Source organism: Phaethon lepturus, unplaced genomic scaffold (assembly GCF_000687285.1).
Source record: "Phaethon lepturus isolate BGI_N335 unplaced genomic scaffold, ASM68728v1 scaffold11966, whole genome shotgun sequence".
NCBI lineage: Eukaryota > Metazoa > Chordata > Aves > Phaethontiformes > Phaethontidae > Phaethon > Phaethon lepturus.
Window position 1 is genome coordinate 21010 of NW_010544136.1, and position 16054 is coordinate 37063.

The 16054-nt window shown below is 39.6% G+C and overlaps 1 protein-coding gene across 1 annotated transcript in view; it reads left to right on the forward strand.

Annotated features, from left to right (window-relative positions):
• The window catches only part of MGA (MGA, MAX dimerization protein), a 49133-nt gene that overhangs the window by 18408 nt on the left and 14671 nt on the right, over positions 1–16054 (forward strand). Inside the window, exons 10-16 of the mRNA XM_010288580.1 lie at positions 414–617; positions 998–1070; positions 2465–2985; positions 4494–4791; positions 6496–7122; positions 7744–8040; positions 9510–11215. Coding sequence (XP_010286882.1) covers positions 414–617; positions 998–1070; positions 2465–2985; positions 4494–4791; positions 6496–7122; positions 7744–8040; positions 9510–11215 — 3726 coding nt within the window. The remainder of the gene's footprint in view (positions 1–413; positions 618–997; positions 1071–2464; positions 2986–4493; positions 4792–6495; positions 7123–7743; positions 8041–9509; positions 11216–16054) is intronic.

The following is a 16054-nucleotide window of genomic DNA, read 5'->3' on the forward strand; positions in this document are numbered from 1 at the left end:
TATCTAACAAAAGCAACAGCAGCAGTAGAGGAAGAACAGAAGAATTGAGTCTAGTTATGTCTGAAGAACAAACATACCAGAGTTGCTGTTTAATGTATACCAGATAATGTTAAACAATGCATGACACTTAGGACTCAGTTCCCCACTTAAGAGTATCTGAACAGGTTTGGATTTTTAGGGGTGGTCATGGTGTTCCGTTCCCCCCCTGCCCTGAATATGTAGTTTGGAAACAAGGTGTAGACTGGGCTATGTGATACTAAGAGGGCAGTTTCAGCTTTAAGTACTAGACCTTTCTTTTGACATTTACTATTGAAACATTAATGTTGAAGTGTTGTTAGAAAGCAAAACAGTTTCACAAATCTAATGTGCATCTAAAATTTAGAGGTTTTCTTCTTTTTTTTTTTCCTTCATAGATTCGAGAGGAGGACAAGGATCCTGTCTACTTGTACTTTGAAAGTATGATGACTTGTGCAAGGGTCCGAGCATATGAATGCAGGAGAGAGGAGAAAAAGCAACAAAAAGATGAAAGTGATTCACAGAGTTCTATTGTAAAGGTAAGAAGTGACACTGTAACTAGGATGTGTCATAGAACAAGCAGAAATAGTGAAAGTGTTGAAGTAATTTTTTCCCCAGGAGCTCCTATGTGACATGAGGGCTTGACTTACATTTCATGGTGATAGGGCCATGGAACCGGAGCCTAAATCACCTAGCAGTGCTGTCAGACTTATCTTGTTACTGCAGTAGACATTGTCTTGTCTGTGGAAATTCCTGGCTGCCAAGTGTGTTATCATGTAAGGCTTAAATGTTCATTGTTGAAAGAGCTGTTCTAAGATGCGAATTGTAACGTTGTCAAAGTTAGCATATATTTTATAATTTTATGATTTGTATCATATACATATGATAGTATGATGAATTAGTTTATTTTGTGATGTGATTTTTAGCATGGAAGAAAGATACATTGGATGAATATTCTTCTTGCATTTCTTTCCTCCTGCAGGACCATGAACTAGAGCTTCAGTCTCCTGAGAAAACAACCTGTGAGATAGACAAAGACACTGATAAATCAGGAGGTAAGAGCTGAGTCTTGAGTATAATTTGATGTCTTTGGTAGTTCCACATTTTCTTTTTTTGTTGTGTGTTGGCTTTATTTTTTTAAGACTTTACAGCTATTGATGAAACAAAAGTCCATTTGCTGGGGGAGTTATTACGGTTGTCAATAAAAAAAACCTTATGATGTGCTTACAATTTCGTGTTTTCTTAAGGAGTTGTGTGTGTGTTGTGGGAGATGTTGTGGGAGCAGGCTAAATATCCAGTACTTGCTATTGTTCTAAGGTTAAAATGGCCAGTATTACAGTAGCTTGTTTAGCAATAAAAGGTAATACTGCACAGCAGACTTGCCTTCAAGAATGCTAATTAGATACTTGGGAAGGAATGGAGATCACTGTTTTTGGTTTGTTTGGTTGTGTCCCCCTCCTTTTTTCTTTTCCCTTACTATTACTTCTTAGTTACTGAATAAATATCCAAGTGGTACTGGGAGGATGGGATCCTCGTGTTCTCCACTTAGGACTATATGGGACAAGGAAGCGCCTATACTTTATTTGGAGATTTGTTTAATTCTTTTAGTTCAAGTTGAAAGGTTGAATTGAAGTTCTACTACATTATATATGCTGGGTTTGAGTTTCTAGTTTATAAAGAAGTAGGCTAGACATCTGTGTTCTCCTTCAGTCTGAAGTGGCCTAAATCGTGTTACGAACTTCAAAATGAGACGTACACTAGAGGCATTATGTCATCCACTAATGAAATATAGCTGCCTTCTTGAGCTGAATTTTTTCCCTGTTTAATGTGTACAACAGCACACTCTACATTTAAGGATGGGAATGGAAAAATAATACAACTAGTTGAAAATGCTGGTGAATTGGTAGGTGAAATTAAATGGCCAGGACACAGGGCTCAACATCCTTACAGTTCTGCAAAAACTGACGTTGGATCTCTAATGACAACAAAAGGTCATGCTTCTGTTTTACATCTTCTGCAAAAGACAGTTCTGCTAGTGGCGTGTTTGCCCCTCATGGCATTATAGGACACTGGTCCTTTTCTGACTCCAAGATAAAAGTGACATCTCGAATAACCAGCGATGCTTTCTACTGCATGTTGGTGTTGCTTGGAGATCTTTCATCCATGTACTGAAACAACCCAGCTTTGTTTAGCTTGTGATGCAATGGGATACAGCGTGAGATGGTATGGCTGCAGGGAATGAACTGTGAGAAATAGTTACAGTAGTTTTGCAGTGAGTTTTTGCTTGCTTGTAAAGCTCTGCAAGGGGAAGTGATGCTTTAAACAGTTCTTTTACTTGTTGCCCTGCAGCTGAGACAAGGGTGGAGGTGTGGGCAGAATAAAACTGTTTGAATATCCAGGTGATTAAAATGCCATAGTATTGCAGAAACCTATTTCAATTCTTTCTCAGAGAAAAGCTGGTGGTCTTCCCGTAGTGAGGGGGACTCTTCCTCCACCTCCTATGTTCATCACACCACTCAAGGTGGACCAACCAAACTTATCGAGATTATCTCTGACTGCAACTGGGAGGAAGATCACAGTAAGATCTTGACCATCTTATCACAGCATATCAACAGTAATGCACCACAGTGCCTCAAAGTGGGTAGCTTCATTATTGAATTGGCTTCGGAACACAAGGCCCAGGATGAGAACCACCCTCCTGTCTACTCCTCCAGAGTGAAAATTTCAGTGCCGTCCTATCGTGACAAGGACAAGAAGCCTGAGATACCTGTCTTGGAGACTCCTGATAGCGGAGTGCCGTCACGCAAAAACCGAGAAAAGCTAAAGTTCTTGCGGGCAGATACATTGGACAAACTGCGGGAGAAGTTGCATGGGGGCAAAGGCTTGCCTTTCTATGCAGGGGTTTCTCCTGCGGGAAAGCTGGTCGTCTACAAACGCAAAGCTAATAGGAACCCCTCAGGCTTGATTCAGGTGGGTCCCTCTGCCTTTACTGTGGAGATTAGATTCAGTTTCATCCAGTATCCCAGAACTCCTTGAAGGGGAGAACACTCTTTAATTTGTCTACCTAGTCTTTTGCCTGTCCAGATAAAGATTCTTAGTATCTGGTGTCTTTCCTGCCTCTCCATAAGCTTGTCCCTTTTCAAAATTGACTTGATAACAGGAAATCTGATTGGAAGTCTGAAATCTGATGGTTTAGCTTGTTCTTTTGGCCATTTGGGTCTTGGTGGCCCAAGTTCAGAATCTCCCTCAAGATCTTTTCAGTGCTTTGGCAAATTCCATGCAGATGCATTTGACAGATGATACTTCTATATGAATGGCTGTTAGAGGCCACAAAAGAACATTTTCTGAGGAAGTGTACACTGGGACAGAACTTGAAAATGAAACTGTAAACACTAAATTGCTTTTTGCTACAGCTTACTTTAATCTTCACTAGTAGCCTGTGTCCTCTTTGCAGAATATATGTTGTTCATCAATAGACTTCATAATAGAAAGTTCAAAGTGAGTCCTTTCCCTGCAGTTCCATGCTGCCAACTTGGTATTATGAATTGGTGGTACAAACTGTAGGGCTATGATGAAGATCTTTTTCAGTCAGAGGTATTTGTGGTTATAGTAACACCACTTTCAGAGAAGCATATGAATTAGAGAAGAGGAGTAAAATTTATTTTCATGACACTCTGCAGGTATGGCGCCCTGACAAAGAGAAGCTAGCGGAGAGCAAAAATGTGGGAGGAAGATTTCTTATTTTTATTAAAAGTTGATTAATAAAAAGAGCCAAGACCTTATTTAGTAGTGTGTTAAATATATTTGGCTTTTAGAAGGTATTATCAAACAACCTGAGAGTAAAATGCCGCACTACCAAAACTTTCCATTGACCAGTAGGCATAAAACCTGACATTCAGAAAGATGTTTTCTGTTTCTTCTCTCCCATGCAATCAGTTACCGCTACAACTCTGAATTTGAAGTTAGTCAACTCATCATACCTTTATTACAGTATTAAATGACAGTATGGATAAGACAAAAGCTGATAAAGCTTTTACAAGCTCTTTAGAGTTTTGTCCCAGTGTATATGACATAAGTATTCTTTCCTCTGTGATGCTAGGTGTTAATTAGGTTTGAGAATTTTATCCAAATTTATCCTTGAATTTGGGAACTCATTTTTTATTCAGGACTGTAGCATAAGTAAGGGACAGGAAAAATAAGTGCTAGCTTCACTTGGTCTGATTTCAGTGATTTCACATGCTCCATTGGACTCTCTCTGGTTCTATGTGAGAGTCTGAGTAGCATCTAAAATCTGTATTCTAAAGATAAAACAGAGTTGTTTGGAGTTCTCTGGGGCAGTAAGGAAATGAGGAATTCCCATTCTGAATTGCAATGTTTTTTTGAAAAGGACACTCGGAGGTCCCATGGAATGAAACGCCTCTCCAGAGGTGGTGAATTCGCATTCTTTTCACAAAATTTCCCTTTTCCACTTCTTTCAGGTTAATGATAAAAGGTATCTTCAGGCCAAACTGCTTTTGGGACAGATGGGGGCATTACATCCCGCCAGTCGGCTAGCAGCTTATGTCACAGGCAGGCTGCGACCCACAGTACTTGATATCTCAACCCTCAGTACTGTGATCTCCAAGGTAGCATCCAATGCTAAAGCAGCTGCTTCTGGGACACTATCAGTCCAGGTGCCCACAACATCAACTCCCAAAACTACATCTTCCACCAGCACTACTTCAACCCCCACTGTGACGACTCTGAAAACCCATGTCCCAGCACAGAGACAGATAGGTAGGTTGGAACTTATTACTGTGTTTTAAATTGCGTGAAGCTGAAGTAAAAAGTGAGTGTACAGGATTGCTGTTGATTTCTGTGCAACAGTGCATGCTGCCTTTGGCTGCATTGCCTACCTAAACTGCCTCTGCAATAAATAACCTCTTTAAAGCAGAAAGTTTTATTTTTACTTCAGAATAAGATTACAGGTGTGACTGTTAGTTATTTTATTAGTACTACTAGCGCATATTTTCAAGAGACAAGAAAGAGTGGATGGAGACACGCTGAATGTTAAGGTTGGATTTTTGTTTTGAGAGTTTCCTTACTATGATTTTTTTAATTGCTTTTCATCAAACATCGATTTAATTTAAAATGAGTAAAGGATCACTCTAATATTTGGTTCTTCAGCGTTAGCTTTTCTGATGATGTTGCACTTATAATTGGAATTCTTGTGACCAGCAAAGATATGTGAAGCAGCAGCGAAAGACAAGATGGTCCAAACCTGGATTAGCGAAACAACAGGTGTGCAGCCAATAACCACACCGGCCTGTAATCTCATTGGATTTCACAAGCTAAACGGGGTTCGACTTAGTCATCACTTCGAGTTTTAAAAAAAAAAGTATTGGAAGAAGCATGTGGTACTTGTGTCAGTTGATACTGATACCCCAGCATGGCAAGAGAGGAAGTTGCCTTTAGCTATTGCATTTTGTATTAGTTAAAAAAATTAAAATAAGTAGTGCCCATCCACATATTCCCACGTGTTAATTAAACATCTGAAGAAGCTTTGCAAGAGAAAAGGATGTTACCTGTGTCCTGGCAAAACTTTAATTTCTGATTGATTGTTTTGTTTCTTTCTGCTTAAATTTTCATTGTCGTGTAAATGGGTGTGTTGTTTTTCTTGTCCTGTAATAAAACTTCTTGTATTGTGTGTTTATGCAATATTAAAGAGCTGGCTGCATTTCATTGATGGGTGAAGTGATCGTTGCATATATGATCTAAGTGTTCTGGCATATTCTGTGTGAAAAATGCCAAATGCATAAATAACTACACTATTTAAGCTGGACTTACTCCATAATCTCTATGCTGTTATACTCATATGTAGGCATCTGGAATAATGTAGATGCAGTATTCTGATCCCTTGGAGAGTAAGGGATGAGGGAAAGGATCTTTCCAATAGTGTTTACTTCTTATTGGTTAAATTTGTCCCATCCAGTCCTCGGTTGCATAAATGTCACTGCAATGAGAAGGTGACATGGCAAATTCTAACTCCCTCCTGCCTTTTTCCCCCATGGTTGTGTAAGATGTGAATACAGTAGAAGGAGGATGAAAACCAAGAAGCAGTGAAAAGAGGAAGATCACACATGCTGTTAGAGGAAGAACTGAGGTTTAGAAAATAGTTTGAGCCCATTATTTCACTTAGGTTTTTGTTTTCCTGTACTATAATTAGAATTGTCTGGTCATAGTTTCATGATAAAGAACAACCCCTCAAGACCTGACTCTTGTGTGGCTGGGAAGAAATGCAACAAAAAGCTGTAGAAGTGGAATAAAGCAGACACTTTTCTAAGATGTAAGGCATGTTCAGGACTCACAAAAAAGTTTCAATTTAATGACAAGGTACAAAGAAAATGGAGGCTCAAATTCATGCTGAAATTACAATTGTAGCACCTCATGAAAGGCAGAGGAAATCTATTAAAATTTTGACCTGCAAGTTTTTATTTGCAGCTGCCCGACCCTCACCTGGTGGTGTGTTCACACAGTTTGTGATGAACAAAGCTGGAGCGCTACAACAGAAGATTCCTGGAGCGAGCACGCGCCAGCCTCTTTCAGGGCCACAGAAGTTCAGTGTCAAGCCTACATCAATAATGGTTGTTGCTCCCGTGGTTCCCTCAAGGCCATCTCCAGCTCAATGCACAGTCTCTCCTGGGGTCACTACAGCCACCACCATTTCTCCAGTTACTGTGGAAAGTACTGGTGTGGCAGCATCAACTGTGACTACTCCTACCCAAACGAGAGCTAATGAACCTGCCTGCTCTCCTCCTGCAAATACAGTTATAGCTGCTCCTGCAACACCTGGAATCAACACCTGTACTATTCCTTCATCCACAACTGCCACTGTGAACGTAACAAAAGCAACAGGGATTGTTGCACCAGTAGCAACCACATCATCCCCTAAAACCGTAGTAACACCACCAACTGTTACATGTCCTGTTGTCACAACATCCGCTTCTACAGTTGTACTAACAACTGCAACAGCTACATCTGTGGTGACCACACCAACTTCCTCTGCTGGCTCTGTTCCAATTATACTATCAGGAGTTAATTCAAGTCCTTCACTAAATCCAAAAAGAGGTAAGGCTTAGGTGCTTTGGGCTATTACTGCAGATGCTTCCTTTTTTTTTGTTTTTAATTCTGCCTCCTTCATAGCTGGAATACAGTCTGCAACTGTAGAACCCAATTTAATTATAGATTCACTTGCCTCACCCTTCTTTCCAAAATAGGGTAAGAAATGTAATCCCAAGTTGCTTGTTTTATTCCAGCCTAAGCCAGTAGAGGAGGAAAAAAAATGCAGCTATCTGGTCAGTGACTGCTATGAAATGAGCTGGAAGTCTCATAACTTCTTGGCCCATAGAAATGTATAGCACAATTATGGTTATGACTGCTAGAATTTTATGGTTGGCATAGAGTGCAAGAAGTAGGTATGGAATTACTCTCTCGTCGTTACCGTGGAAGTCTTCTGAGTCATGGTTGAGACATGTCGATGGAACTGCACAAAAAAGACTGTTCTGTTCTGGGCTGGTTGGTTCTATGTGTGTTCTGTGAATAAAGAGAGAAAAAAAATGCATTCAAACAAATTTAAAGAGATCTAGTTGTTTCCAAAATATTTGTGCTTGTTTTTATTAAGGATAAGGTCTGATTTGTAGGCTGTTCTCTTAAGCTGATTTTTATATAATTTTAAAAATGTTTCAGAAGATGCTACTCCACAAGCTGTAAGTAAGACTCCTCAGAAGATGTCTCCTGGAGCAGAGAAACGTGTAGGACCTCGATTGTTGCTGATTCCAGTGCATCAGACATCTCCTGCTTTGCGACCGGTAAACAATGCGCAGGTTGCTCAAAGGCAGAGGATGATCCTTCAGCCTCTCAGGAGCCCTGGTGGTGTGAACCTCTTCAGACATCCTAATGGGCAGATAATTCAGCTTGTTCCTCTGCAGCAGTTTCGAGCTGCAGGTGCCCAGCCTAGTGTGCAGCCAGTGATGTTCCGCAATCCAGGTACAAAGTCCAGCGTTTCTTTCTTGACATCTACTTTCAGCAGGGGAAGGGAGCATCAGAGACATTTATTACAATGATAATTTCTGTGATGCTCCTCTCCCCTGATGAAAGTAATTGAACAGAGTCTAAGTTGGTTCTGCATGGGTAGTTGAAGACCATAGTGTAATTATTCAGACGTAATGCAACTTAAATACCATGTGTCTAAAGTACAGAAAGTGTAGTTAATAGCTAAGTCACCAAAATTTGTGAGTCCTGTGCACCAAGTAAAAAGGCCTGTATGTATGTTGCAAAGGAGCCACCTACATTGTACTGTCATAACTTAAAAGAAATTCTGTTAATCTGGTGATTCAAAAATAATTCTTGTTGGAGATTCTCTTAAGAAGAATGAGCTGTTATGTGTGCTGCTCTGTTTTTGTTTGGTTTGCAGGTTTGTTAGTGCTTTTACAGCAGATGTTCAGATCAAATGTTACACTACAGTACAAAATTGTTGTGGTTTTTTTTTCTTCCTTAGTGCGAGAAGAAAAATAAGTTCGATTTTCAGGTGTTTCTCTAGTGCATACTTGAAAATAAGGTTGGAAGAGTTAGAAATTGCAGGTATCTGAGAGAAAATAGGCAGAATGCTTGTTGAGCATACTGTTCTATATGTATTTGTAAATAAAACATGTTTATAAGCAAAATACATTTTAAATGCATATTTACTTTCCAGTAGGATTTTTCTTCTGTTCTCTCTTTATAAAGAAGCATCTTGAGGAGAGGGAGGCAGAGTCATGTTGAAAAGAGAGGCGAGAACAAGCACAGTAGATGAGAGAACTGGGGAGAAGAGAAAATAATCCCGTGCCTTAGTGGAGGTTCGAGCATGAGGTGTAATAAAGAATCTGTCAGAAAGTTCATTGAATTCCTTTCTGGTTTGGGGCTTTTGCTCTACAAGAGAAACTAGTTGCCAGTGGTGGTATTTTTCCTCCTTGTTTTACAGAGTTCTGAAACACTATGGAAGAGTTTATTAAGGCAAAAAAGACCATGGTATAATTGTGTAATCTTGTCATAGTTTTTCTCTGTGGAAGTCTTTGGGGGGGGAGGGGGGGACTTTTAAATTAAATATTCTTTTCTTACCTTTTTTGTCAAAATCCCCATTTGCCACTTTTCCAATAAATGGGAAAGTAAAATGCAGAGGACTTTAACTAAATGCAATGCCTTTTTTGATCAAAAAGCTTAATGTTAGAACTTACCATTAAATGTGCTAGTTTTAGAGTAGCCACCTCATGTATTTTATTGGGGTGTTCCATATAAAAATTCAACAGTTTATATGTCTTTATGCAGTACCAGCTCTTTTCACTGAGAACTTTTGGTCAAATACCTGATTACATCGTGATCCTTGAGAATGCTGGCTACTACAGCATCAAATACTAAAACTTAAAAAAAATTTTTTTTTCTTTGAGGAAGTATTAGTTGACGTTTTGTTTTCCTCACAGGATCTGTTGTAGGAATCCGGTTACCTGCACCTTCTAAGCCTTCTGAGTCACCTGTGTCTCCTACTTCCTCTGTGTCTTCCGCATCTCCTGCTGCAAATTCAGCTGTACAAACTGCAGTACCCAAATTATCCCCCACGTCTAACCTAGCCACTCAAGCATCTTCTCTTCTTCCTTCAGTAACAAGTTTTGTGTCACAGGCAGGCACTCTGACTCTGAGGATCTCTCCTCCCGCTGCTAGCAGCGTGACGAATCAAGCAACCTCTGAGTCTAAAATTACCTGCAGCTCAGGTGGTCTGCCAGCTACCACTGCTAATCTCATACCTTTACAATCCGGTAGTTTTGCTTTACTTCAGCTCCCAGGACAGAAGACTGTGCCAAACTCCATTCTTCACCATTTTGCATCTCTTCAGATGAAGAAGGATTACAGGAAAATATGTAAGAAGGAGGACTCGGGTGCTGCTCAGCAGAAGGAGAGTGGGAAGGCTTCACGCTCAGATGATGTTGAAGTTATAGAGTCTGAGGTTGCACTATTAGATAAGAAACAAGAAGAAAATGAATTGTCAGTTAACCAGTCAAATAATGTTGAAGAGTTAGCAGCTGACACAATCACTCCTGATAGAAATTCCACTCCATTAGAGATGGTGGAGAAGGACTCAAAGGTGCTAGAGAGTTCTTGTGATGATAGCTCTTCTTCTCAGCATGATGTTTCTACAGATATCATATCATCTGATCATTCGTACATCAGTGAGAAGCCAAATGATGAGGAAGAAAAAGGGGCCTCTGAGGAGAAAGAGGACTTCGTCATTTCTGAAACTGTAGTGGAGGCTGTTTCAGCCAACTCCAAAACTGTTTGTGGGTTGTCAGATCAGTCTCTAGTTGTTCCTGTGGATAATGCACATCCTCAGAGTCTTGAGAATCAGGAGACTGCACAGTTGAAGAACTGCGGGAAGGAGCAAATACATGCTGAACAGGAAGAGAAACCAGTAAAAGAGCAGGAAGGAGATGTGCAGACACAGATGAAGGAGGACAACAAGGCAGGTTCTGGGTCATCACAGAGTCAACAAGAGCAAGATACACAGCTGGAGAACAAGAATGAACAGAGAGGGACTGAACTGTCTCAGAGCAAACAAGAATGCCAGGGTGATGCCATGCAGCCAGATATGGAAAGGAAGGAGTACAAGGGCTCTACAGAAGCAGAAAGCATAAGAGAGAAAAAAGGAATTAAGTCTGAAATCAGTTCTGCAAGAGAGCAGGATAATGCTTCAGGTGAAAAGCATACAGTCAATACCAAGGAAGGCAAAGCAAGCGTAGCTAGGCAGGAATGCAATAACAACAAAGAACAAGATGCTTTTGATTCTCAGGAAGAAATGAAAACAGGTCATGAGATTGTAACACATGTCAACAGTTCTTGGAGCAAAATATCTAGCATTGTACCCACTTTAGAAAATAAAAGCGAGGCGGATAACAAAGCTGATACATCTGAGAAAAGGGACTTCCTGACACCAGAACAGAGGGCACAGGAACCCAGGCATCACAAAAAGGGTTACATGCCCACTATTGATATAACTGCTGATGATATGGAAGAGGAAGAAGAGGAAGATGATGAGGAGGATGAAGAGGATGAAAAAACTGATGATTCTGCTGATGAGATGCTGGATGGTGCTTCTGACTTCCCAAGTGAAGATGAAGTAGATATTGAAAAAGTGGTAAGCATTTAACTATTTATGAAGGTGGCTTTTTTTTTTGGTTGGTGTGGTTTGTGGTTTTTGTTTTGTTTTTTTTTTTTTTAAATTGACCCAACTAACCTGTTGCAACCTATGGATTTGAAAGGTAGTATGATGTTTGTGTTCTGGATTTTAGTTTCCTTAAATCTAGATCGAGGTTCCCAGTGGAAATGTCTCTTATTTCTTCGTAGTTGCATGCTTTTTTTTATAGGTAGCATTGTAGTGGCCTTTTAGAAATTGTCCATTTTTCAGGTAACAGGAGTATAATGAGCAAGCTGTAACAGAACCGTCACATGTTGTCTTCCTCCGGTATTTACTCGAGCAACTTGGTTCCTTGTAATATGACTTAGGATCCTAAAATGTAGTAGCCAGTCTAGTATTTCTGTCATTTTAAACTGTTTCCTTCTACTTAATTTTTATAGCCCTTAGTTCAACATTTATTTCTGGAAGGGATGTTTGAATCACTCCTTAAATCTCCTAAAAAAATCTCTCTTGAAATTTAGTAATAAATTTAAGTAGTGTGTGAAGACTGTCATTCCATATTTGACAGAAAACAGATTGCTCCAGAAGTCACAGAAAAAGGGTAAAACACTGTGGTTAGTATAGTTAAGATATATTTAGATTTTAATGCTCATAGAATTTCCATCAAATTTCACACACACAAAAAAAAATTCCACAGGTAACTCCTTGGTGTATTTTCTATATATCAGTATGTGACTTAAACAGTGCATTGTTACTTAAATTTTAAGTTGGGGTTTTGCGAGTCAGTCCAATGGACATAAGAAATAAGATAGCCGTTTCTTGCGATGAGATAAAAGTGGAAAGGGAAAGGTTAAAGCGGAGAAGAATTGAAGAACAAATTAACAGTAGGAGAAATCACGTTAGTGTCTTCAGGAATTTGAAAGCATATAGTTCTTTTAGCCCTTTTGTGTTAATGTAGTCCTCTTACAGTTGAAAACCAAATTAGACTTCTTTTTCTTCTGTCTCCAGAGTAACTTAACTGCTAAGTCAGCAACTCTAGCTTTTAGAGAATCTATTTAACTTCCAGAAAAATTGACTAATCACTTCATATTCCAGCTTGCTATTCTTAGGCAAGATGATAGCATCTCAGCTGCATGAAGGTGAGGAAACTGAAAGCAGATGTGATTTTTGGAAGTTCTTTCAAGCTGAAAACTGAGCTGTTGCTGTCTTCTCTTGAGTAGGACAGTGACAGTTTGATAACTCCTGTATCATTCACTAACTTCAGCAGACTTATCATCAAACTTTGAGAACCATGGTTAATTTGTGCCTGATGCCCAATAAACTTTCCAGACAAGCTAGTCTTGGGAATTTGTTGGTAAGCCAACAGATGTCTTAAGTCACAGAGTAACCTGTTATCAGAATTGATGTTTTAAACATGTGGTTGGTTTGTGTGGGTTTTTTTTTGTCCTGCAAAAGGATGATGAAACCAAAAAAAAAATTATCAGAGATTATAAGAAATGTTTGTTTTGGAAGAAACTTACTATGCAGGTTTTGACTCATACGGTTTGGTAAGCCATACAAGGGTATGCCTTCACCATAAGCTCACATGAACTTGAGTAAGCTAGCTTTGGTTCTAGAGCAGTAAATCTGAGGAATGAGGTCTCAGAGGTCTGAAATTTGGGTGAGCTCTTGGTTTGTTAGTCTGTGCTGCCTGCAGGTTAAGTTAGCATGTCAATGCCTAATGGAGAATTCAGTTTTAAATCTAAATATTTAAGTCTCTGTTGTTTTTCACTAGGATGTACTCTTTTATCTGTGCAGTGCTTCCAAGACAGGCTGCACTGGTACTGTTTGTCAGTCTGGATGAAATCAGATCATATAAACAGACTGCTAGATGATGTTTATCTGTTTCATTGAGCTAGTGGAAACACGGAAGCAAAGTGTACATGCATGTCCACTAATACTTTTGTTTAGTGGAAATACTAATGACAGCTCTTTCGCTACTAATTTGGAATATGGACTGGGTTTAGTTACTCAGGAAATAGCCATTAAAAACCCCAGAAAACTCCAGTGAGAGTCAGAATGATTGCTACTTACCTGTAGTAGCTATTACTGTTTCTCTTTTAGTACATTTCCCCACACTGGTTCTCATTGCAGTAATGACTTCATTGTTCTTAATTTTGCATATCGATGCTCCTCACATTACCTTCTTATCTTGTGCTAACTTTGCGTACTTGAGAGACTCTTGTAGACCCCTCCTCTACTCTACAAAAAGAGGGAAGCTTCCTGAGATGGTGTCTTTGCCCCTTTTGCATTTCCTACCCTGAATTGCATCAACAGAAACTTAGGAGGGTTGACCGTCTTGGGTTTGGTGATATGAATAAAACCTTCTGAGAATATATAAGCAAACTAATCAATATCAGGACCTGTTCTCTGCATAAATTCAAGTGCAGTGGTCTGGGACATTGTGTTAAACTCTTGATCTCCAAGGCATGATGATTGCACACAAAATTCCTCTTGAGGATGACTTCTTGGCCCTGGGCTAAGTCACAGACTGTGTCTGTGAATTGTTCGCATGAGTGCTTGTTGGCTTAAGCTAAAAGCATGCTAGGGATTGTTCTAGTATTTTAATGCTACAGATAGAGTCCCATGGTCCTGTTTAACTTATAGTCTAAACATAGCTTCTGTGTCTGGCAAGTTACTTTAAATGTTGTTAATGCATGTTTTTCAATTGTTCTTTTTCTGAGCTGAACATTAAAGTGATAAGGAACTATTGTGAATTATTACAATATTGTAAGCTTAATAAAATGTGGAAGTGACATGTTTTGTGGATGAATTAAGTTCTAACAATTGCTCATATGTTCTGAGCTGTTGGTATGGACCATGTGTGAAATCTGCAGACTTTGTAGCATAGAAGGCAGATCCAGAATGAGGCATTTGCTTGGGTAATATCTAACAGCATCCGTTGCTATCTACCCTTCTTCTTTGTCAGCACTTTCACTGAGGACGCTCTGCTGTCAGGCAGTTTGCTCTTCGGGAACCAGCAATAGGGGTATGGGCTGCCAGGAACAGACAGATAGAAGAGGGTGCTTAGAAACTGGCATTGCGATGCAGAGAGGGAAAATGCTGAATTTCTGTAGCAACTTCAGAACTTCTGTTGTAGCGTGGGATTGCTCCTTTTGTGTCTCCATTCCTTAAGGTATTTTACTCTTACAAGCTCAAAGGCAGTTAGAAGTTTCGTAACTACAGGACCTGTGGAAAGACTGATGCTAGAAAGGTAGGGCTTCCACAAGCATTTTAAAAGTTTTGCACCCTGACAAGAAGTTATGCTGTGTTATAAATAGGGTTCAGCCTATGATGGGTTGGCAGTACTTACATAGGAATAGCTGTTCTTATGGCAGAACCTCAGTGGAATTTACTTCTGATCATCTTCACAATTGTGATGTTTTTCCCATTAGGAAGTCAGAGGTAGAGAAGAAAGATTTACCATCTGAAGCATTTTCCCTTTGTTGTTAGATGCAAGAATGAAAAAAGTAATGGTTTTTATTTTATATATGTCCACAATCAGGATTTGTAAAATTAAAGATGTGAAGTTTTTGGTGGGCGGTGGAGAGTTTTTACTTCTGGTTTGTTCGCTGTCTTGCATGAAAAAGATGCCACATCTTGGGATTTGAATACCATTTTTCGAGTACGATAGCATGTAGGAGGTTCCACCATGAGAACAGCTCTAGCTGGGTAATTACTATCAACCCTTTGGTTAGCCCGGTATAACTTGTCAGCACTCAAAAGCTTTACCATGATAGTGTTTCTACAGTAAGCTAATTTCCTGTGGTGTTTTTCTCCTCACTGTATGGATTACAGCATCTTTTGAACTACCCTGCATGTGCCCCTTCCCTGCAGTGTAATGATGTCCAAAAGTAGTTTAGACTCACAGAATCACAGAAAGGACTAGAGTAGTCCTTCCCACTGAAGAAAAACAGTATGTATCTCTTGCATGTAGAATCATAGCAACAATACTGTATGAAATGGAAGAGCTAGAGAAAATATCAGGAGGCTTCCAGCATCAAGGAGGTTTTATGGATGACTCAGGAGAGCAGGCAAGGATGAGAAGTGCTCTATGTGTAATGAAATACAACTGTGCTGTCATGAAATGTGACCTGTTAAAATTGCGTAACCCTGTACCTCTTGCACATGTAATATTTTCAACATAATGGTATGTATCTATTCAGTAGTTCTGTAATTTAAATAGTATCTTTGTTTGAATAATTTTTGTTCAGACAGGTTGTTTTTTCCGCTGGCTTTGTGATGCTTTTCCTTCTCTCATCAGGCCCTGGGGAAGATTAAAAAAAAAGCTGTGGAAGCAGCTATGCTGCATGTTTACATCACCTGTTGTAGCTCAACAGAAGGTCTGCATCTGGGGAGATGGTGTAATTTTGATATCTTCCAACTTCTTTTCTTTTTCTTTGCCATCCCTCCACTCTTACCAGTTAGTAGACGTTTTAGTTTCAGATTCAAGCTTATGTTTTTCACAGGTGAGGAATTCTTGGAATTTCAGCACTCTGGGTCCTCTAGCACATCCTCTAGTTCACTCTGTGAACCCTGGCATAGCAATTAAGGACTTCTAGAGAATTTGGAAATCTTCAGTTGTGCTTTTGATTTTCCTGCCTTTCTGTGACCTTGTGCAAATGGGTTAGTCTCTGCTTTTCAATGGGGAAGCTACAGAATTGACTTTTAAAGACAGCTTGGGTGCATCTGTCTCAAGAACAAAATGACTTGATAAAAAAGATGTATCCAAAAAGTTGCTCCTCATTAAAACTGGATCTTGACCAAGTCTGTAACAAGTAAAGCAAGTGTGAGGAGGAG